The 21,037-nt window shown below is 54.0% G+C and overlaps 2 protein-coding genes across 2 annotated transcripts in view; one reads left to right on the top strand and one right to left on the bottom strand.

The window, feature by feature from the left end:
• LOC102021188 (chromosome unknown open reading frame, human C9orf16) overlaps positions 1-2,363 on the top strand; it is a 3,565-nt gene extending 1,202 nt beyond the window's left edge. Inside the window, exon 2 of the mRNA XM_005413526.2 lies at positions 1,924-2,363. Coding sequence (XP_005413583.2) covers positions 1,924-2,096 — 173 coding nt within the window. The 3' untranslated portion in view covers positions 2,097-2,363. The remainder of the gene's footprint in view (positions 1-1,923) is intronic.
• Positions 2,364-5,913: 3,550 nt separating this feature from the next.
• Ciz1 (CDKN1A interacting zinc finger protein 1) overlaps positions 5,914-21,037 on the bottom strand; it is a gene marked incomplete at both ends in the record, with an annotated part of 16,428 nt that continues 1,304 nt past the window's right edge. Inside the window, 12 exon segments of the mRNA XM_013509385.1 lie at positions 5,914-6,018; positions 6,205-6,318; positions 6,700-6,787; positions 10,487-10,611; positions 11,487-11,684; positions 12,382-12,503; positions 12,728-12,938; positions 13,023-13,329; positions 16,348-16,456; positions 16,619-16,712; positions 18,871-19,100; positions 20,520-20,591. Coding sequence (XP_013364839.1) covers positions 5,914-6,018; positions 6,205-6,318; positions 6,700-6,787; positions 10,487-10,611; positions 11,487-11,684; positions 12,382-12,503; positions 12,728-12,938; positions 13,023-13,329; positions 16,348-16,456; positions 16,619-16,712; positions 18,871-19,100; positions 20,520-20,591 — 1,775 coding nt within the window.

Below are 21,037 nucleotides of genomic sequence, written 5' to 3' on the forward strand. Positions count from 1 at the left end.
TCCTGCCTCAGCCTCCCAGAGTGCCAGTCTTACGGGCATGTACCACCACATTGAGCTCCAGCCCCTTCATCTTCTGAGACAGGGTCTCCCTATCTAAATTGACCAGACGGGCCTTGAACTTGTGATCCTCCTGCCTCAGTTGCCCCTGTAGCCAAGCTGGCAGACGAATGTCACACTGCCTGGGCAGGATCTGCTTTTAAGGGAGGTAGAAGATGCCCCCACACTGGGGCCAATGAGTGTGCTAGAAGGCTTGCACAGGCGATGCTGCTGAGTGGAGCCCAGACGTGTATCATCAGTGCTGGAAGCCATGGCGGGAGCATTGGGAAGGGCCTCTCAGGTCGTCACAGAGTGGACGTTGGCAGATCCCTAGGACGGTGGGGAGGAGGGTGTCCCTGGAAGAAGCAAAGGCTCGGAACTGGGAAGTACCTTTGACACAGATAAAGCCAGGGCCTGCCAAGTGATGTGGAGATACCCACCTCCCCCACCCTTGTCCAAGCTTGTGTCCCCCATGCGAAATGTTGATCATAATGACCTCCTATTAAGTACTTGCTGTGGCCAGACCGTCTGAATTTTTGGTGTATTTGAATCCTCAGTTCTCAACCTTTTCCGGGAAGGAGCTACAGTAGCTTGCTTCGTGGAACAGAGCTAGAGCTCAATCTCAAGAGCCACTAACCCCCAAGTCTGTTTGGGTTCTGTGATCAGTGAGCCGTGGGACCTGCACAGGTTTCTTCCTTTCTAGGCCACTGTCGCCCCATCTGTCCCAGGAGCGGGGTAGGCTTTTGAGATCCAGCGGACTTCCAGGACTATCCAGCGAGAGGGGCACTGTCTGGACAATGCTGCCCCTCCTGTAGAATTCAGGTTCGCACCCATGTCCCAGACACACCATCAGCCACTTCCCCTCCAGTCCCACGCTGGCAGTCTCATGAATCTGACTCATGTGCTGGCACAGAACCGGGTCCCGCAGTGGGCACAGGCCCAGACCTTGGCGCTTAAGAGACGCTGTGTTGCGAAGGAAACGGTATTTGCAAGTGGAGAGCTGGAGGGCTTCTCGGGGGCTTTGTGAGCTGGTCCTGGAAGGGCTTTTGCACTGAGGCATTCTGGCTGGCAGGGACAGAGAGACTGGGCAGTCAGAACTTCGTTCGTTCATTCACTCATTCATTCAACAACGGCTTAGGTTGGGGAGACAGCAGCAACCAAGATCAGACACTTCACGGAGACTCCCAGGCAAGGAGGGACACATAAATAACCACAGCGCTCAGTCCTGACTGAGGGAGAGCCAGGCAGGGGCCAGGATGGCCAGCGGGTCGGAAGTGAGGCTGGCCCGGCCTGGGGTACAGGGAAGGCTCCCCAGTGGTGACATCCACACTGAGACTTGAAGGGTGAGTGGGACTTATCCAGGAAGAGGAGGACCCAGTGCGTTCCGGGCAGAGGCAATGAACAGAAAGGGCCTAAGACAGGCAAAGGCAGGCGGAAGAGGAAAAGAAAAGGCTCAGGATATGGCGCTAGAGAGGGAAACAGGGACTGGCTGCCATTCCGGCTCGGGGGAATCCGGTGCTGGGTGCTTTATCCTGACAGCAGAGGGCGCCACGGAGGGCTGGAGAAAGTTCTGCCGCGAACAGTGGCCTTGACTGCCCGGCTCAGAACGCAGGCTGTGGCCTCTACGCGGCCGCTGACGGAAATGAGGAGGCTCAGCATCCACCGGACCTCCCAGGCCGCCACCCTAACGCTAGGAAAAAGTGCGTCAAGGCTTTCCTTCTTCAAAGCCTTTCTCCTTTTGAAATCCACCCACTTTCCAGATGGTAACAGTGAGGCTCAGGAAGGCAGAGGGACTTGCCCAGTGCCCAACTGGGGGAGAGTAGAATGTGAGGGTGTTGGTGAGCCCCAAGGTGACACGGGACTTGACTCCGATTCCCCTTCCTCTAGAGTACGCCGCCATCAACTCCATGTTGGACCAGATCAACTCCTGCCTGGACCACCTGGAGGAGAAGAACGACCACCTCCACGCCCGTCTCCAGGAGCTGCTGGAGTCCAACCGGCAGACGCGCCTGGAGTTCCAGCAGCAGCTCGGGGAGGCCGCCGGTGATGCCAGCTCCTAGGCTCCGGGAGCCCTCGGGGCAGGCCCCAACCCTGTATCCCTGGGCCAGGCTCTGCCTGGACATGCACCTTCTGGCCTCAACACCCCCTTGAGGGTTGGCCTTCGGTCCCCTCGTGGGTCTGCCTGCCTGTGCAAGCCCCCACTGCCCAGCGTCCCTGCTGGGGCCAGGTGTGGGCTGGTCTCCCACCCACCAGTCTGCCCACCTCCCGGGCATGCCCCACTCTGTCCAGGATCAAGCATCCACATTAAACGGGTCTCCCACACCACGGCACCGCTTTCCTGTGTCTAGGACCACTGGCGGTGAATGGGGCAGTCAAGACCACACATTGGTGGCACCAGCTGTACTCAGAGGCCGAGTGCTGGCTGACAGCTGCCTGGGTGCACCTTCCCCTGTACACCAGACAGAAGTGCTGGCGGGCACTGCACCCCGAAGTGACCTTCTTTTGTTGGATATTAAGTAAAAACACCGACTATGTCAGTCTGCACACAGACGTAAGGCATTAACAGATCTGGACCCAGACAGGATGGGCACAGGGAGCTCCTGCTTTCAGGTTTTGAGGCGGCTCAAGCCCTGAAGTGATGCTGGGAGCTTGGGGGGCCCAAGCAGTCGCCTTGCTGGGGGTTTGGTTGGGTGGGTGGCTGGCCACTGCCGATGCCAGAGGTGAAAAGCACAGTCAGTCATTATGGGCGCTGATCACCGCTGGCAGCGCTCGGGCTGGGAGGTGGGGCTGGGACACTCAGTCACCTTGTTTCTGGGCACAGGGTGTACACAAGGCCGGGGCCTCCTCAGACAGCATCAGACACGCTGTGCGGCCTTGGCGCTGCCCTCCAACTCAGCTCCGAGCTGGCCAGCGGCTGGGCTGGGCTGGTTGTCTGTAAGGGTCTAAAGGTAAAAACAGCAGCACTGCAAAGCCAACACAGTGGGGCCCATTTGTTGGCGATTCATCTTGCTGTGGCCTGCACCCTGCCAGCGAACCAAGAGCCGAGAACCAGAACGCCCAAGTGGCAAGGCACCCCCAACCTGAATTCCAGCTGCACCACGCAGGTCCAGCCCTGAGACCTCTGCCAAGTCCCTGGACCTTGCTAGGCCTCAGTTTCTTCATCTGTAATTTTGGGGCAGCAACCACACCCCCTCCTCAGGTCACTGCAAAGGTTAACAAAGATCTTAACTTATTTAATGGCAGTTTCCCAGTCCTGACACATCATTAAGAGGAAAACCGAGGCCTGGGCAAAGCGCTTGGTGATCCCAGAATACCTAGTCCTCAGGAAGCTTATCTTTGCCTTCCAGTTCTGCCGATATTCGTGCCCAGAAAGGCTGGGCACCGGCTGAGCTGCCTGGGTGTCTGTCGCCTGTACACCCAGACAGGAGTGCTGTAGGCATTGCTCATCCAAACTACCATTTATTCTGTTTTGAGTAAAAACACCACGCACATCCGTTTCCACACAGACTCCTAAAAGCATTAACGGATCCAGACCCAGAAAGCTGGGCTCAGGGAGCTCGCACGTTCAGGTTTTGAGGCGGCTCGAGCGCCGAGGGAGGGGGAGGGCGTTAGGGGGTCGAGGTGTCACCTTGCTGAGGGGCTTGGCTTTGTCCTGGGGGCTGGACTGCATGGGCAGCCGAGCACTGCCAAGGCCGGAGCTGGAGGTGAAGAACGCCGTCAGCGCGTTGCGGGCGTTGATGGCGCACTGGCGGCTCACGGGCCGGGACGCAGGGCGGGAACTCTCAGCTGCTTTGTATTTCTAGACACAGAGCGTGCGCTGAAGTCAGGACTTCCTGGGCGCTCCTGGCCAGCAGCCGCTTCCCCAGCCCGGTGCGCCGTGACACCAACGGGTGCCCTCAGCCCTTCTGGGCCAGGTTCTGGAGCTAATGCCTTGCCCTCAGCTTGCCCTAGAACAGGGACAGAAAGGGCCCAACCCCACCCCAGCTCTGACTCCCTCCCTGTGGCAGGTGTGTGCCTGGGGACAGGCTTCCCACAAAGGATGTAGCTGCTGGCCATCTCTTAGCGGAGACAGAGGCTGTGCCCCTGGCAGGACAGTGGGCCCAGCTCACCTGCAGGTTTTCAAAGTGGGCCAAGGACTTGCAGTGGGAAAGCCGCCCCCCGGAGTTGCTGTGGCAGAACTTGCGGCAGACGCGGCAGATATAGCCCATCACGGGCACCAAGAAGTCCACACCTAGGGAGGGCAGGGTCATGTGCGCACATCCCCAGTACCAGCCAGGAATGCTGGCCTCTCTGGGTACCATCTATCCCACCCCCACCCCCTAGGAGGGAGCAGAAGAGAAGAAGGCTAGGGGAGAGGTCACCTGGAGGCTGAGCCCAGGCCACTGCTCCCGCGGGCGGGCTCGGGTCTTACCACACGCAGTGTTGGGGCTGTAGGTCTCCAAGCCCTTCTGCTCTTCTTTGCCCCCATCCTTGGACTTCACCTGGAGAAATGCAAGCGAGGGCCTCAGCCCTGGGCCGAGCTCCCCAGACCCTATCCGGGGTGGGGCTGCCTCCAGGGTGCTCTTTCTGCGCCATGCTTTCCAGACCCTGCTCAACCCGTCCCGCCCTCCAGGCCGCTCCCACTCCCGCAGTGGCCGCAATCTACCAAGTATGACCAACATATCACGTGTGTCATCTCAGTGCTGCTCAGAGCAACCCTGCGGCTGCACCCATCTGGCAAAAGAACACTGAGGCAGCAGGGACATTAACGCACTTGCCCGAGGTTGCTCCGCTGGTCTCCGGAGAGGCCAGGGAGTGAACTCCGGTGGGCTCGAGCCAGAGTTCAAATTCTCACCTGGGGGCCCTCAGCTCCCCGAGTTCCTGCCCAGTACTCCAGTGAGGAGGACTCCAGGACTCCTTAGTCCTGGCATGGGTTTCAGGTGACCAAGGAGCCCGTGTCCAACCTGCTGGCCACAGGCCCCTTCCAGAAGAGACTACCCTCTGCCTGTCAGCCCTACCGCACCTAAACTGTCCTCAACCACCTGCCACCTGGCTCCAAGAGTGACAGCATCCCCTTGCCAAGCCCTTCCTCTGACCACTCTGGACTGTAAATGGGCAACCTCTGTGAGGTGGGGGCCAGGCCTTGGGCCTCACATGTCCTTGTGTCTAGCACCAGGATCTGGCCCTGATCAGATTCCCAGAAACATCTGTTAAACTACAAAGAATCTAAGACCCAACCCGCTCCTCCTTTAGAGGCACAGAGCCGGGCCATTAAAGGCATGGGCTCAAGCCTCTCCCTTTCTTTGTTGTTTTTTTATTTTCTGAGGCAATCTCACTACATATTCCAGACTGGCCTCAAACTCACTATGTAGCCCAGGCTGGCCTCCAACTCGTAGCAATCCCCCTGCCTCAGCCTCTCAAGTGCTGGGATTACAGGCACGTACCGCCATGAGTCTGGCATAGCCTGGCTATGAGTCTCTCTTCTTGCCATCCACTAGAATGAGATTCTGCCAGTACAGTGCACGGTACCTGCCTAGCACATAGTGAATGCTCAAAAAACCCAGGGAAGTCAGCTGCTAACAGCATCACCACCGTCACCAGGAGGCCCTTTCCCTTCCTCTCGACCAATCAAAATCCCCACCAGGCTTCCAGGCCCCTCACACTTTTCAGCTGCTCCTCGGCAGTCACCCTGCTGTGTTTCTGCACGGTCACCTGCAATGCAGTTCAGGCTGCAAGTGCCAGCCCAGGACTGGCCCCTGGGGTGGGTTGAGGCCCTCCTGGGCCGGCTGTCCCACCTCCAGCCTGCCTCCTGCAGCCCACCCCAGCTACCTGCTTGCACAGTTCTTCCTCAACCTCGACCTCTTCCTCTTCATTCTCCTCCTCTTCCTCCTCCTCCTCCTCCTCCTCCTCCTCCTCTTCATCATCCTCAAAGCAGCCCACAGCATCCACTGTGATGAAGTGGTCCTCGTCCTGGCCGGCCATCTCCTTCTCAAGCGTCTTCAGCTGCCCCGGGGAGTGGGTAAGGGACTGGGGTCAGCTGTGGGCAGCCGAGATGCCACACACCCCTGCGAGTCCTGGTGCCTTTAGACCCACTATGAGTTAGGCTGGGATAAAGCCCAGCCTGCCGTGTGGCCCTGGCTGAGGCTCTGAACTCTCTGGGCCCGTGTCCTCTGAGGCAGCTGGGGTTACCTCCTTGGCTTTGTCCTTGTGGCCCTGGGACTTCACATGCTCCACAAACTTGCGGGGGGTCTTGAAGTAGCGACTGCAAATAGTGCAGAAGGGCCGCAAGGACTGTTTGGCGACCTGGGAAAAGGAGGACAGGCCATGTGCATGGCAGGCAGCAACCCCAGGTATGGCCCACGGACGAGTAGCCAGGCAGCACCCAGCAAGACCACTCCTTCCACCTGTAGGCCCAGCGCATCTGCCAGCTGGCCTGACCCCGTCTCTGCCCCGGCACATGCGCACATAGCCCTTACCTGTGGCAGGCCAGGAGGTGGGCAGCAGGTGGCAATAAGGCAAGAGAGAGGGGAGCCCCCAAAGGACCTGTGAGCCCTGTGGCTGAAGGGCAGGTGCTGGGCCCAGCTGGGAGCGACAGTCACATGCAACAAGGACAGAGCTTTACTTCCACTCTGTTCGGGCTCCCTCCTCCCCAGCTCTGGCGCATGCAGGATGAGGACGCCCTACCTTGTGGTCCTGTGTCCTTCGGTGTTGGATCAGGTCCCCCACATAGTGTACCTGGCAGGTGTTGCACCAGCGCCTCAGTGGTGGCTCTCTGAATAATGACAACCAAAACAAGCATAGTGTGACACTATATTCCAGGAGGAAGCAGAAGCTCCCCCAAATCGCTCCATAAATGGAACGCAGCTCAGCAGCAGAGCATGTGCCCGGCACAAGGGAGGCCCTGGGTTCTATGCCCAGCACAAAAAAGGAGGAAAGAGTGGTGGCTCACACCCATAACCCCAGCACTCAGCTGAGGCGGGAGGATCACTGTGAGTTTGAGGTCAACCTGGCCTACACAGTGACTCAAACCTAGTCTGAACTACATAATAAGACCCTGTCTCAAAAATTAAGAATAGTAATAATAATATAAAAGAAAATTGTTGTGGCTTGTGTTCAAATGTCCCTCCAGGGGCTGGGGATTTAGCTCAGCGGCAAAAGCGCCTGCCTGGCAAGCGCAAGGTCGTGAGTTCGGTTCCCGGTACCGGAGAAAAAACCAAAAAAAAAAAACAAATGTCCCTCCAAAGCCTCATGCAGTCATAGGTGGGGCTTTCCGGAGGTGGCTGGATGTACTGTGTGTGACCCTGGAATTGATTCACGGTGCAGTGCTAGGCTCAAGGGCACTAGGATGAAGGGTGTGAGTGCTACACATCATAAAGAGCCTGGGTAAAATAAAAGGGACTGAAAGAGCTGAGGTCGTCCCTTACTGTTCTCTGCCAGTGAAAATAAGAACTCTCTACAAACTATCCACATACACTTTACTCCAGTTTTAGGGGCCACAAGAGCCCCCCTCAGTGTCCACAGATGCAGATCTGAGGGAAACCCTAATAGAGAGGGCTACTGAGACATGTAAATACTTTCACTACATCCTGCAGCATGACTCCAATTTTTACTTTTAAAAAGACTAAAGCTGGGCATGGTGGCACACGCCCAGCACTTGGGAGGCTGAGGCAGGCTACCCGAGATTATAGACAGGAATGCTCCACCCTACCCAGTTAAATTTGAGTTTTACAAGGAACAGTTCAGTACCTAAGTAAATTTTTTTAATAAGCACTAAATGAAAAAATGTACTCATCCAACAGGTGCCCAGTGTGTGGCCAGGGCCGGGCCAGAGGCCTTCTAGAAATGACCAAGCAGACTGTGAGGAGGGGGTGGGGATCACCCTCGCCAGTGGGGGCTGGGCTCAGTTCTGGGGTCCAGCACATCAGCCCATTCTTGGGATCATTTCTCTGTCTTCCACGGAAACCGCACCACGTGGCTCAAGTAGAGCTGGCCCCGCCCACCAAGGCCTAGCCAGGAGAGTGGTTCTGGCACACCCAGCGCTTTCTGCCCCGGTAGATATGGACCCTGTCTTCCTGTTGGGTCGCTGCATGCCTAGGCTGGAACTGTGAGTGGCCTGAGGCTTCTCTACAAAATGATGTCCCCTACATACAGCTTCGTCCCTCACTTTCTCATTTATGAAGCCCCAAAACATTGTTCCTTTGTGCTCAGGTTAATTTTCGTCTACTGTCTGGTGCTGTGGACCAAAGTCAGGTAGCTGCAGGTTGGGGCTGGGGGTTGCTTTGTTTCATGAATTGTTAACATTGTAACGCAGTGGCGCAATGACAGGTGACTGACTACCAGTGCCATGTCTGGGATGCCACTAGAATGAGGAAGTAACCGAGGATGATGGCCTGGAAAATTCCGATTTAATCTGTCTTTCAGTGTAAACGCCTGATCTGGTTTTTTGTTTTTGTTTTCAGGGGTTGTGTTTTGTTTTGTTTTGTTTTGTTTTGTTTTGTTTTGTTTTGCTTTGCTTTGTTTTGTTTTGTTTTGCAACAGGGTTTTGCTATTTAGTCCAGGCTGGCCTTGAACTCCCTATGTAGCCCACACTGGCCTTAAATTTAGTGATCTTCCTGCTTCAGCCTCCCAACTGCTACAAATGCAAGCGTTCTCCACCACACCAGCTTCCAGTCAAGGTCATTCTGTGTATGCAAGGTTTAACCTTTTGAACCCGACCAGTTTGCAGTGTTATAAAGTCCCTGTAACTCTGTTATATATTGGTTGGGCGGGTCTTAACTGATCTAACCAATTGTGCAGTTTGTGATATTTTAGATCATTCATAGATTTTTCTATTTTTTTCTTTGAGACAGGGTCTCACTATAAAGTTCAGGGTGGCCTTGAACTCACTATGTAACCCAGGTCAGCCTCACAGCAGTTCTCCTGCCTCAGCCTCCCCCAAACGCTGGGATTATAGGTGTGTGCCACCATGCCCAGCCTCTCCCATTATACACTTGATCGATGCCTCTCTTTTTTTTTTTTTTTTTTTTTTTTTGTTTTTCTCCGGTACCGGGAACCAAACTCACGACCTTGCACTTGCCAGGCAGGCGCTTTGCCGCTGAGCTAAATCCCCAGCCCCACCTCTATTATATTAACTCAGAGAGTATCTTTGTGAGTTCCCTTCCTCCTGTGTTTGTTTATGATAATGTCTGCTAGGCAGAAGACCAAGGAAGAAAGCTCTTCTCCCGGGAGAACCAGCTAACAGAGACCTGAGCTGCCCTTGGAGGAAAAGTGCATCTGGGCTGGGCATCTAGCTCAGAAGCGCAGCTCAACCCTAGCAAGCAGTCCCAGTACCCAAAAAAAAGTGCATCCGTCGGGGAGGCATGTCATAGTCACCAATTGTAATGGTTGATACACTGTGTCAACTTGAGAAGTTTAGAAGCTTAACTAAGTATTTCAGCAGTTCTGCATCCTAGTGTGTAGAAGACAGGCTGTTTACAACAGGGTGTTGTAATGGTTGATTCACTGTATTAACTGAAGAAGTTTGTGGGTTTAACTAAGGGGAGGGGTAGCCTGTTTACAATAGAAGGGAAGAAAAGAGGCTTGTTCCCCCCTTTTGCTCTTATTCCTTTGGCTGTCTTCTGCAGCCTTGAACTGTTGCCCCTCTGCCACATTCCCTTGGAGCCAGCTGATTATGGACTGAAACCTCTGCAAACCATGAGCTAAATAAACCTTTCCTTCCTTAATTTTGGGCTCTAGGTATTTTGTACCAGCAATGAGAGAAAAGTAACCAAGAGCCCTTACCATCCCCTCACCCCCACCTGAGAAAGTTCAAGCTGTGACCTCTTTGAACTCGGACAAAGTCCCTGACCACTGACTCAAGGGACGCCTGTCCAGCCTGTGAAAGGTTCTATTTGGTCTCCCTCGGGTAAGCATTTTGAAATTGAGCTTTCACTACCAATCTGGACTTCTGAATTTTCCAGAAAGAAGAGGAGATCGGGGTGGGGACGACAGACCAACCCAACACAGTCCTGCTTCTCTATGGCACCTCCCAGCCCCGGAAGCCCGGGGACAGCCCAGGGGGTCCCGATGGTTCTTGCCAACCTCTAGGGTGACAATGTTTCTGATCAAATGAACCCTGGGATGATGAAAGAAGCAACTTGGGGACACTCTCTGAACACAGGGCACAAGGTGACCTGATCCCTGCCACTGCACCCCCATAGCATACATGCCAGGGGGCGCAGAGCTCCGGGCCACAGCCCACCTCCCTCCCACGCGAGGTCACAATGTTCCCATTGCGATGGACTTAAATAGACTGGTGAATCCCTGACCATGCGCCTCACCAGGCCATTTACAGATGGAGGAAACTGAGGTCCACAGCCACTGTTAGCGGCGTCAAGGGGCCTCTTTTACCCCAAGGGCAGCCCTGGCAGAGGGTAGATTCAGGAGCTGCCCAGTGAACCTGCCCACCCCAAAAGAGCAGCCCCCAACTCACTCCTCGTCTCTCTCCAGGGCGTCCCTGGGCATGGGAAGCAGGGACAGGAGGCACGCGTGGTTCGTGTGCTGGAGCTCCACAAGCCGCTGCAGGTGCTGGGCCTCCGACATGTGGTCCTGGAACTCCTGTAGCTCAAACAAGCCAGGGATGGGCATGAGGGGAGGCCCTGAGGACAGGTCCAACCTGGGCCTCATAGCCATCTCTGTGAGACCCCGTGGGGACCAGAACACCCTGGTAAACTGAGGCAGGAAGTGCACACCAGCCAGAGCTCTGCTGCTCCCAGGGACTGTGACCACCTCAAAGACAACGCATGTTTTGGTTCACTTAGATCTGCATGGTTCTGCTCAGGTCGGGTAGAGTAGAGAGGTAACCATAGCAACAGGGGTAGCAACACACTTAGCAAGCTTGTTTTTGATGCTTCAGTCACTTACACCAGGCCTGGGCTGCAGCCTACAATGTCAGGTCCAGGCCCACACAGCTGGTCAGAGCTGATTTGAACCAGGTCTGCCTGACTCTAAAATCTGCCCGACTCTAAAATCTGCCCAGCTGGCTGGTCAGAAAATGTTTTCTTTTGGGTTTGCTTTGGTTTGCTTTGGCCTGGTCTGGTCTGGTCTGGTCTGGTCTGGTTTGGTTTGGTTTTGTCTTGTTTTGTTTTGAAGAAGGGTGTTATGTGTCACTCAAGCTAGCCTTGAACTCCGAGCAATCAATTCTCTTGGCTCAGCCTCCAGGGGCCTGGGATTACAGCTGGGCACCACCATGCCTGGCAGGAAACGCTTGCTAAGTCGATGTTCCACTGTGCAGGGCCAGGCTCGAGGGTTCTGTGCAGCCATTAGCAGGGCACGGAAAGGGCAGGCTGCGTGCTGTGCTGAGCCCAAGCCGCCCTGTACCCTAAGCCCCGCCCATCCACCCCTAAGCCCCGCCCATCCACCCCTAAGCCCCGCCCATCCACCCCTAAGCCCCGCCCATCCACCCCTAAGCCCCGCCCGTCCACCCCTAGTACCTGCTGGCTGCTGCAGCTGGTCTTGCAGACATAGCAGAAAAAATGAAGGCCCTGCTTAGAAGGCGTGCTGGCGGCTGCCGGGGTGGCAGGGGAAGAGTCGCTGGGACGAGGCACCGGTGTGAGGGGTGTGGTGTTAAAGGCCCGGCTGTCGCTGCTCTGCAGGATGGTGACCTTCAGGGAGCCCCCGGCACCCCACATCTGCACCAGGAGCAGGAGCAGAGTTTCTGCCATCTGGGTGCTTCTGGACAGCCAGCCCCAGGGCGAACACCTATGAGCACTGTTCTATCACAGCCTCCTGACAGAGAGGGAAACAGGCTTCGGCTACTAGGCGACTGCCCACTGTAGCTAGAATGGGAATCCAGGTCTGCCAAATTGTAAAATCTAACCCATGCCACCCCTCACATGACAGATGGGGAAACTGCAACCCAAAGAAGGGGAGAGGCTTGCCCCAAGCGGGAACCCAAGCTTCAGAGAAGCTTTCATTCTGCACTCTTCCCACTAGAGAGCTATCCCCAGTGTGAGGGGACTGGGAGGTCTTACTTGAGGACTGCCCAGCTGCAAGGGGCTTTTTTTTGTTGTTGTTTTCTTGAGTAAAGGGTCTCCCTGTATAGCCCAGGCCGCCCTCCGATTCCCTGGGACCCTCCTGCCTCAGCCTCCTGAGGGATGATGGGCATGTACCCCCAAGCCCAGCTACAGAAGGGACTCTTGTCATCAAAAGCACCCTAGGTCTTCAGAGCAAAGGCATGGGAAGGCAACACTACTGCATGAGCTTCCATGCAGCTGGTCTACATCAAACTCTGGGGAAACACAAGGGGACCCCAGGTGAACTGAGGCAGAGGACACCCCGCTGCTGGGCCCTGGGGCCTGACGTCACTGCATTCACACTGCTACCCACCCCAAGCATCTCTCGTGCTCTTTTTTCACATTCTCCCGGGTGCAGACCACTGGCCGGTGACTCCTGGCTCGCTGCTACCCTGACCTGGGCCCCCACCGGCTCTGGCAAGGCTTCCTCCATGCCTGAAATGACAGGTGTGCTCCCTTTCCCAGAGTCCATTTGCCACCCTGGGCCCTGGGACCTGGGCCAAGAGCTGCCTTCTCCGTCCACAGCTAGGACCTTGAAGTCCCAGGTGTGGACAGCCACAGACCTGGGCTCCAGGCCCGGCCCTCAGCCTCTGGCAGCACCCAGTCCAGGCTGGACAGTGCCAGAGGAGGAAACTGGCTGGGAGGTGACACTCACTCACCTCCCCCAGCCTCTGCTGTGACGTTGGGCGGCGTCCCCAGCACCGTGGCATCCGTAGGAACTGGTGCTCGCTCTGGGGTGGGCACTAACCCTTGTGGCTGGGGCTCAGGCTGGCCCCGGGTCTGCTCCGCTGACTGCACGGCCACCTGGGCGGAAGGCTGCTCTGAGGGCTGCTCCCACGTCTGGCCCCTTGGCTGGCCCTGGCCAGGCACCTGTGGATACGTCTGTGTCTGGGCCTGCTTCTGCAGCTGCAGCTGCCCCTGCTCCGGCGGACGGACACAGCCCCGTGACTGCACCTGCTTCTGCAGCTCTGTCTCCTTCTGCGGTGGCACTAAGTGCTCTGGGGAGGTCTGTGTTTGTGCCTGCTTCTGCAGCTTCAGTGGCACCTGGGTGTCCACAGGTGGCATCTGTGGGAGAGTCTGGGGCTGCACCTGAGCCTGGATCTGCAGGACCCGTGGCTGGAACCGAGGCAGCACCCGGGCTCCCGGTAGCTCCGGCAGCCGTTCTGGTGTCTGGGTCTGCTTGGGCACTGTCATCCGGGCCGGAGGCGGCACCTTCACCTGTGACGGCCCTGGAGGTCCCTTCTCTGTGGGCAGCTCTGAGCTATAAAGGATGAGAAGAAGATCAAACTCACATCTGCCAAGAAAGGCCAAGACCCAGTTTCTAATCCCAGTTCCACCACTGACAGGCAGGGGATCAGGGCCACTCTGTGGCTTTCTGGGCTGTGATCATTAATCCTGATGTATCAACTTGATTGGATTAAGAAACACTCGGAAGATTAGTAAAGCACACCTCAGGGTGTGTCTGGGTGTGCCAGGGAGGTGTGACCTTGGGCACTATATATCAACAGCCCCCAAAATTTTGGGCAGCAAGGACCAGTTTCATGGAGGACAATTTTTTCCACAGACCAGAGGTGGTGAAGAATGGTTTCAGAATGATTCAAGCACAGTCCATTTGTTGTGTGTTCTATTTCTATTATTATGACACTGTGGACTTTATTTCTATTATTATTACATTAGATTCTCATAAAGACAGCATGACCTAGATCCCTGGAAGGCACAGCTCGCTGCCACTGACGTGCAGGAGGTTGACTTTAAGTGGTGATGCAAGAGATGGGAAGTGGCTGTAAATACAGATGAAGTGGCCCGGTTCCTAACAGGCCACATACATACCTGCACTAGTCTGCGGCCCAGAGGTTGCAGACCTGCACTATATATCGTCCCTGGCCCCTTCTGCTCTGGTGCTATTTCCCTACTTTGCTTCCTGGCTGCTACGAGTTAGGCAATTTTGCTCCACCATACCCCTCTGCCATGATGTCTCTGCCTCGGAGCCAGCCAACCACAGACCGAACCCTCTGAAACAGCTAAATTAAACCTCTCCTCCTTTAAATTATAGGCATCAGTTATTGTGTCCCCGTGATGGAAAGCTCACCAATATAGAAAATGGGTACTGAGAGTGTGCTGTTGCTGTAACTATAGCTGACCATTTTATTTAGAAGCTTCTGGGACTGGCTTATGGGAAGTTTTTGGAAGTTTGGAGAAACCAGGAAGAGAAACCATATGAAGCAGAGCTTGCTGGGTGATTCTGGTGGGAGACAAGAAAACCAGAATGCTGATAGGAATTCAGATACTAAAGGCTGGGATCAGGAAGTTCTAGATGGGAACACAGACTCTAATAGGAAACGGACTACAGACCATGCATGCTACATTCTGGTAAACTTGTCTTCCTTTTGTCCTTGCCCTAAAACTGTACGAGGCTGAATTTAAAGTGACAGACTAATTAATCTGGTGAAGGAAATTTCAAGACAGTCCAACATTCAGGCTGTGGCAAGGATACTACCGGCTGCCTTCAGCCAAATTTCTAGTGAGAATTGAGGGCAAAAAACAGAGCAGAAAAATTTGAAAAACTTAAAATTTTGGCCCAGAAGGAACCATGTATAAACTTGGGGCCAAAGGAGTTGCAGATGCTGAAGAGATTAATGCCATCAAAAAAGACACCAAGTACTTTGAACAGGAACAAGACGATGCCTTAACCCAATCACAGGTTCAATGGTGCAAAAGTATAAACCTTTCATTTGAGAAAAGCCCTGGACCACCTAGAAAACTGATCCCCTGGAATTCATTTCACTGTGCTCAGCCATCCAGGCACTCAGAGACTGCTGCTGCCATGGTCCCAAGGGGCCTGGCTACTGCCTGCACTGGTGGCAGGCCTTAGCATCATCCATGTGGTGCTCCTTTTACATATTCAGAATCAATGTTATGGGGTCAGGGAGATTCCTACTCAGATATCAAAGGAAGGCCTGACAGGCCAGGCAATGTGGCCCCAAGAGGGCAATGCATGAAGCTGTGAAAGTGAAGCTGAAGGTGCAGTGGAGACCCCAGGAAGTTGGACATGTCAAAAACACAGAACATCTGCCAGCTATGAGTACAGTCACCCCAAGAGAGAAGCCATGTGGGCTACAACCATCAAGGCCACAGAAACTGGGCTGCCCAAGCCCTTTGGAGCTCACATCTCACCACTACTTGCCCTGGTGCCTGATTTGAAGCTATAGGATTTAATGCTTTCCCTGCTGGATTCCAGTCTTGCTTTGGTCTGATTCTTTTCTATCCCCCTACTCCTCCCTTTCAGCACGGGAACATTCACCCTGTGCCAGTCTACCTTAGGATTATGTAATTTATTTTTTTATTCTCAGAGGTTCACACTTAAAAGAGTCTGCCTTGAGTTGCAGAAAAGACTTTGACCGGGACTTTTGAAAAATGCTGGAATTGTTGAGACTGGAGAAGAGATTATTGCATTTTTTATTATATCCCAGCTAGTCGGATCATGTTAGGTGAAATTATTAACTTACTGTTGTGTTTTGTGGATATTAAGGATGGTTTAAAGAGATATATTTAGTGTCAGGTTGACAAGGGGTGGATTGTGACTGGTTATCTTGATATGTCAACTTGATTGGATTAAGACATGCATACCAGATTAATAAAGTACAGCTTCTGGATGCATCTGGGTAGATCACCAAAGGCATGACCCTGGGTTCTATTTGTGGTCCCTTATTCCTTCCTCTTTGGCCCTGTTCCCCTGCTCTGCATCCTAGCTGCCATGAACTAAGAAGCTTTACTTGGCCATGTTCTCCTGCCATTATATTCCTGCCTATGGCCAGCCAACCATGCACTGAAGCCCCTAAAACCATAAGCTAGAGAAAGTTAAACCTCTCCTCCTTTCAGCTGTGGGTGTCAACTCTATCTCAACTATATCCCAGGGACAGCACAGCTGACTAACACAGGGGTGTCACTGTCACCTAAATAAACTGGAGAGGATTCCCCCTTCCCGCCACTTGCTAACACGTCTCCAATTAGCCCTGCAAACCTGCCCACCCTCTGCCACTCTCTGAGGTCTCAAGTACAGATCATCAGCCCCCTAACCTGATTTAGGTTTAGCCCCCAGTCTGGCCTCCAGGTGTGGCCTGCAGCCTTCCCAGGTAGGTGCAGAGGTAAGTCGGACTTTCCTCCACACTAGAGGTATCCTGACCCATCTTCCGCAGGGCCAGCTCCTGCCTCCCCACCCCATCTCTGCAGGGATGAGCACAGGGAACCTGGGCCCTGACACCCCCCCAGCATCACTTACCTTCTCGACCTCTTGGCCAGTGGCTCAGTCACCTCACACGGTTCAGGCTCAGGTGTGGGAGTGCGTTTCTCACTCAAGATGCCATCTGGGCAGGGGGCCAAATCTCCGTCTAGAGTAGGGATGGACAGAGGAACAGAGGTGCCATGTGGAGTACGTCTGACCCCAGTAACAGGGCCAGGGCTCAACCCCGCCAAGAATCCCTGCCACCCCTGCTCCCACCACCCAATCCATGTCCCCTCTGAAGGGCCAGCGGGCTCCCCACCTCCCTCACCTTCGGGTGTGTCCATTCTGGGCTCTTCGGCTTCTTCAGACCCCTCTTGGGGGTCTGCCCCATCTTCCACCGGCATCGTCTGAGAAGAAGAATCCTGCTTCCTTTCAGAAACCATTTCTGACGGCTGCCACCCACCACTGCAAATACTGCCCTGGCCAACAGTGGCTGCCGCAGTCCCCAGGGGCTGCAGGGCCCAGGAAGTCTCTGGTGGGCCTGGGTGCAGAGCTGCCGGGCAGATGACAGGATACACCCCACACCCCATTTAACTGCCTGACTGTAAAGTAAGCCAGGCTGGGGGTCACAGACCCCCTTACAGCCCCCTGGCTTCCCCGCACCTTTCTTTCCAAGGAGCCTTTGAAACCTTCTCTGATCTCTTTCAAGATAAAACTTCTCTTGGCTTCCTGTACCCTGGGGCACTTCTTACCCCAAGCCTGAAACCACCCTCCCCTGCCCACCCCAACCGGCTCAACCTGGTCCCTGCCCCCGCAGCCCCTCGTCAGGCCCCTCTGGCCTCAGTGTCTCCACTCTCCCTGGCCCTCTCTGCACGTCCTTGCTGGGCCTCTCCAGCAGGCCCTGGGCCTCCTCCTGTCCCCAGGGCCCCCTCTCCACAAGCCTCCTGACCCAAACTACGTCCACACTCTTACTGTAGGCCCCCAGGGGCCTTCTGCTTACTTTTGGTGGTATTTGCCTGTCTTAAATGTTTCACTAGGGCATTACACACGTTAATATCTCTCACACCCTCCCCCAGGACCCGCAGGAAGGCCAGACTACACGCAACATCTACACGCAAACCACTGCATTGGGGGCTTTACAGATGTTCACTCTATGAACACAGGTGCCAGCCAGCCCAGGCATCTTGGGAAGCTCTGGGGCCCGCTGCAGCTTCCTCCCCTCCTGCTAAGCCCCACATGGAGGACTGAGTGGGAAACGCAATCTGCACACACAGAGAGGCTCGCAGACACCACCCCTACGACACAGGCAGCTGTGGTGTCCCAACTTGGGGCCCCTTTTGGAAGACAGTGCTTCATCTCCAGACGTGGGGCTTCCTGAAGCAACCAGGTGAGGGGCGTCAACTGTGCCCAAGAACATGCTCGAAAGCCGGACACAGGCGAGGAGCTACTAGGACACTCGGGGACGGTATGGTCTGGGGGAAGGGATCCCTGTGAAAGTCCCTCATCCCCTCTGTAGGTCTGGGAAACGGTGAACACATGAAGGGCACAAGGGCCCAGAGTGCTGCAAGCTCAGGCCATGAGACACCAACTGGTACACGGCTTAGGCTCCTATGACATTGTTTCACTGCAACGTAGTTGCAGTGAAAGGCAACGTAGTATCCCAGTTAATTTAGTTTTCAAATTTTCAGGTAGTGATATAATGTTTCCTTTGATTTTATGTTTAACATTTCCTTTTAAAATAAATCTAACTATAGCTGGGGATGTAGCTATAGCTACATGTAGCACGGCACCTGCCTGGCAAGCACAAGGTCCTGAGTTTGATTCCTGGTACCTAATTAATTAATTAACTACTTAAATCTAACAGTCAGGCGTGGTGCCCCACACCTATAATCCCAGCACTGGAGACTGAGACAGGAGGATCGCCATGAGCTCAAGACCAACCTGGGCTACATAGTGAGTTCAAGGCCAGCCTGGACTACATAGCGAGAGCCTGTCTCAATCAATCAATCAATGAATCAATCAATCAATCTAACATGTACTTATTTATTTATTCATTTATTTTAAAGTACTACAGATTGAACCCAGGACCTTCACACTGAGGTATATCCTCACATCTTTTTTAATTTTTTTTTTTCAGACAGGGTCTTGCCAAAGGCCAAAATGTCCAAAAAGGACTCAAACTTGTGATCCCTCTGCCCCAGCCTCTCAGAGTGCTGGGGTTACAGCATTTATTCATGCTTTCACGGTGCTGGGGACGGAACCCAGAGCCTTGCACGTGCTGAGCCCGTGCTCTGACACTGAGCCACGTCCCCAGCTTCTGTGGGAAACACTTAAAGCTGCCTATAAGCCGGGCCCAGCTCTACTGGGACCTGGCACAAAGGATGTCGGGGCCCAGGACCGCGTGAAGTCTGAGGAACAGCAGACAAGTCCAACTCTCCTCTCCTATTTTTCAGAGGAGGAAACTGAGGCATAAAAAGGGACCGTGACCGGCCCTAAGGCCCGGGGTGAGTGCGAGCAGGTGGAGCTGGGCGGACACCCAGCTGTTCCCGTTCCTACTCCCTCTCCCCAGCCACCGCTCACCTTGCGATTGGGGGTGGTAGAGGAGTGAGTCCGGGTCTGTTTCTGGGGGTTTCTCCCTGAAAGGTTGAGCTGCGAGGGGTTCATGGGGACCCCAACAGGAGGGGGGCCCAGCAGAGACTGGCGAGTGGCCTGGGGAAAGAACTGCTGCAGACTGGGAGGCCCCAGCTGGGGCGGTGTAATGCTGGGAGCTGTCAGGCTTGGGGTTGCCATGTTGTAGCTGCGGAGGCTGCCTGCAGGCGGGAAAGGAGAGAAGAGGGTCTCACTATGGCTCCGTGGTAGAGGCTGGGGTCAGGGGTCACCCCTGAAGCATCATGGGAACATCACAGTTAACTTTCAAAGGGGCTCTTCCCACTCTAGGGCAGCCAGAGTTCAGAGATGAGAGACACAGTCTCAGTCCCACCACGGGTGTTGGTGGTGACGGAGGCTCTGGGGGCTGCTTTTCTGCTCCAGCTGGGGGTGGGGAGCTGCGAAAAAAGGAAAACCCCCTGGATGCCTCCTCAGACTATCTGAGCACCCCAGAAAACCCACTCCCCTTCAGGCATGCTTTAGAGTTCACCATAGCTAGCCCCAAGCACAGGACTCACAGGAAGAAGCTGCCGGGTTAGATTCTCATCCTACCCCCCAGCTCCCCTTCCTCCAAGGACCACTATGAGCCAGGCGCCGTACTAAGCCCTTCCCATCCCTGCATCTGGCACCTGGCCTGCCAGGCATCAGGCGAGATAGCATCATCTCTACTGGTGACAAAACAGAGACACAAGCCAGGCGTAGCGGTGCACATATAATCCCCGCACTGAGGAGACTGACCCAAGAGGATTGTCAAGGCCAGTTCAAGGCCAGCCTGGATTACATAGTCAATTCAAGGCCAGCCTGGATTACACAGCGAGACCCTGTCTCAAAACAAACAAATATAACTAAATAAACCAGAGACACCAAGCAAGGAATAGCTTACCCAGGGCCTCAATGAGGATCCTGGGGACCCTTTTGTACCCTCCTTCTCCTCACCCCACCTAGATCCAAGACATCAGCAAGACCTACCTACCCTGTCCCTCACCTGGCTCCCCAAGATGGCTTCCTCTGCCCATCACCCCTTCTGCCAAAGGCACTTTCTCCCGTGCCTGCATTTCAGCCATAGCTTTCACACCTGATGCCAGCCAACAGGGATCTTTCTAAAACCCTCTCCGTGTTGTACACCTGTGACCCCAGCACTCAGGAGGCTGAGGCAGGAGGATCACTATGAGTTCGAGGTCAGCCTGGGCTACATAGTGAGTTCAAGACCAGCCTGACCTGTATACCAAGTCCCTGTCTCAAAAAAAACCAAAATATACGTGTGTGCCTGGTACATAATAAGTGTTCAGTCACCATAAACTCAAAACAAATATATACACACACCTATGCAGAGAGCCAAGCAGCTCCCCAAAACAAGAAGACAAAAGATGGAACACTCTCAAAGAAAAACAGACAAAGGACATGGACAAGTCACAAAAAGAAATAACGAATGTTCTACAGATAAATATAGAAGTGTTCAACAGCACTAGCATTCCAGGAAATATAAACGAAAACACTGATGACACTGTACTTTTTTTGCCAACCGACTTAGTAAATTAGACAGATATATAGATTTATAAACATAGAAAACAAGCACATAATACCCAGTGTTGCTGTGGGCATGCTGAGGCCGGCACTGTCATACGTGGCTGGTGGCATTGCAAACTGGTCCAGTCCTTTAGAAAAGCAATTTGGCAATACTTAACAAAAGCCATAGAACATGCAACCTTGATTCAGTCATTTGATTTTTGGGAATCTAGTCTAAGAAAATAGTCTCAAACATCATATTCATCATACTATTTAAAACAGAACAGGAAAAGGAACAGCTGAGAAGGTTTAGGTAAACAAGGGCGCACGCCGCCAATGCATTAAAAATAACCTCGACCCAGACTGTCCAAACATATAGTACACAGTTGGGCCCCTCTGTTCAGTGGAGAAGAAACAAAATACAGCCTCTCATTAGCGCAACCCCAATAATCACACACAGCGCCCCAAGTCTTTGCCTAGAAAAAATGGGAGGAAATATACCAAAATTTTGGTCAGTGATTTTCTTTAGGAGGTGAATCTATGGATAATTTTGGTTTTCTGATCTTTCTTTTTTTTTTTTTTTTTTTTTTTTTTT

This window comes from Chinchilla lanigera, unplaced genomic scaffold, assembly GCF_000276665.1.
Source record: "Chinchilla lanigera isolate Chin_1 unplaced genomic scaffold, ChiLan1.0 scaffold00169, whole genome shotgun sequence".
Classification (NCBI taxonomy): Eukaryota; Metazoa; Chordata; class Mammalia; order Rodentia; family Chinchillidae; genus Chinchilla; species Chinchilla lanigera.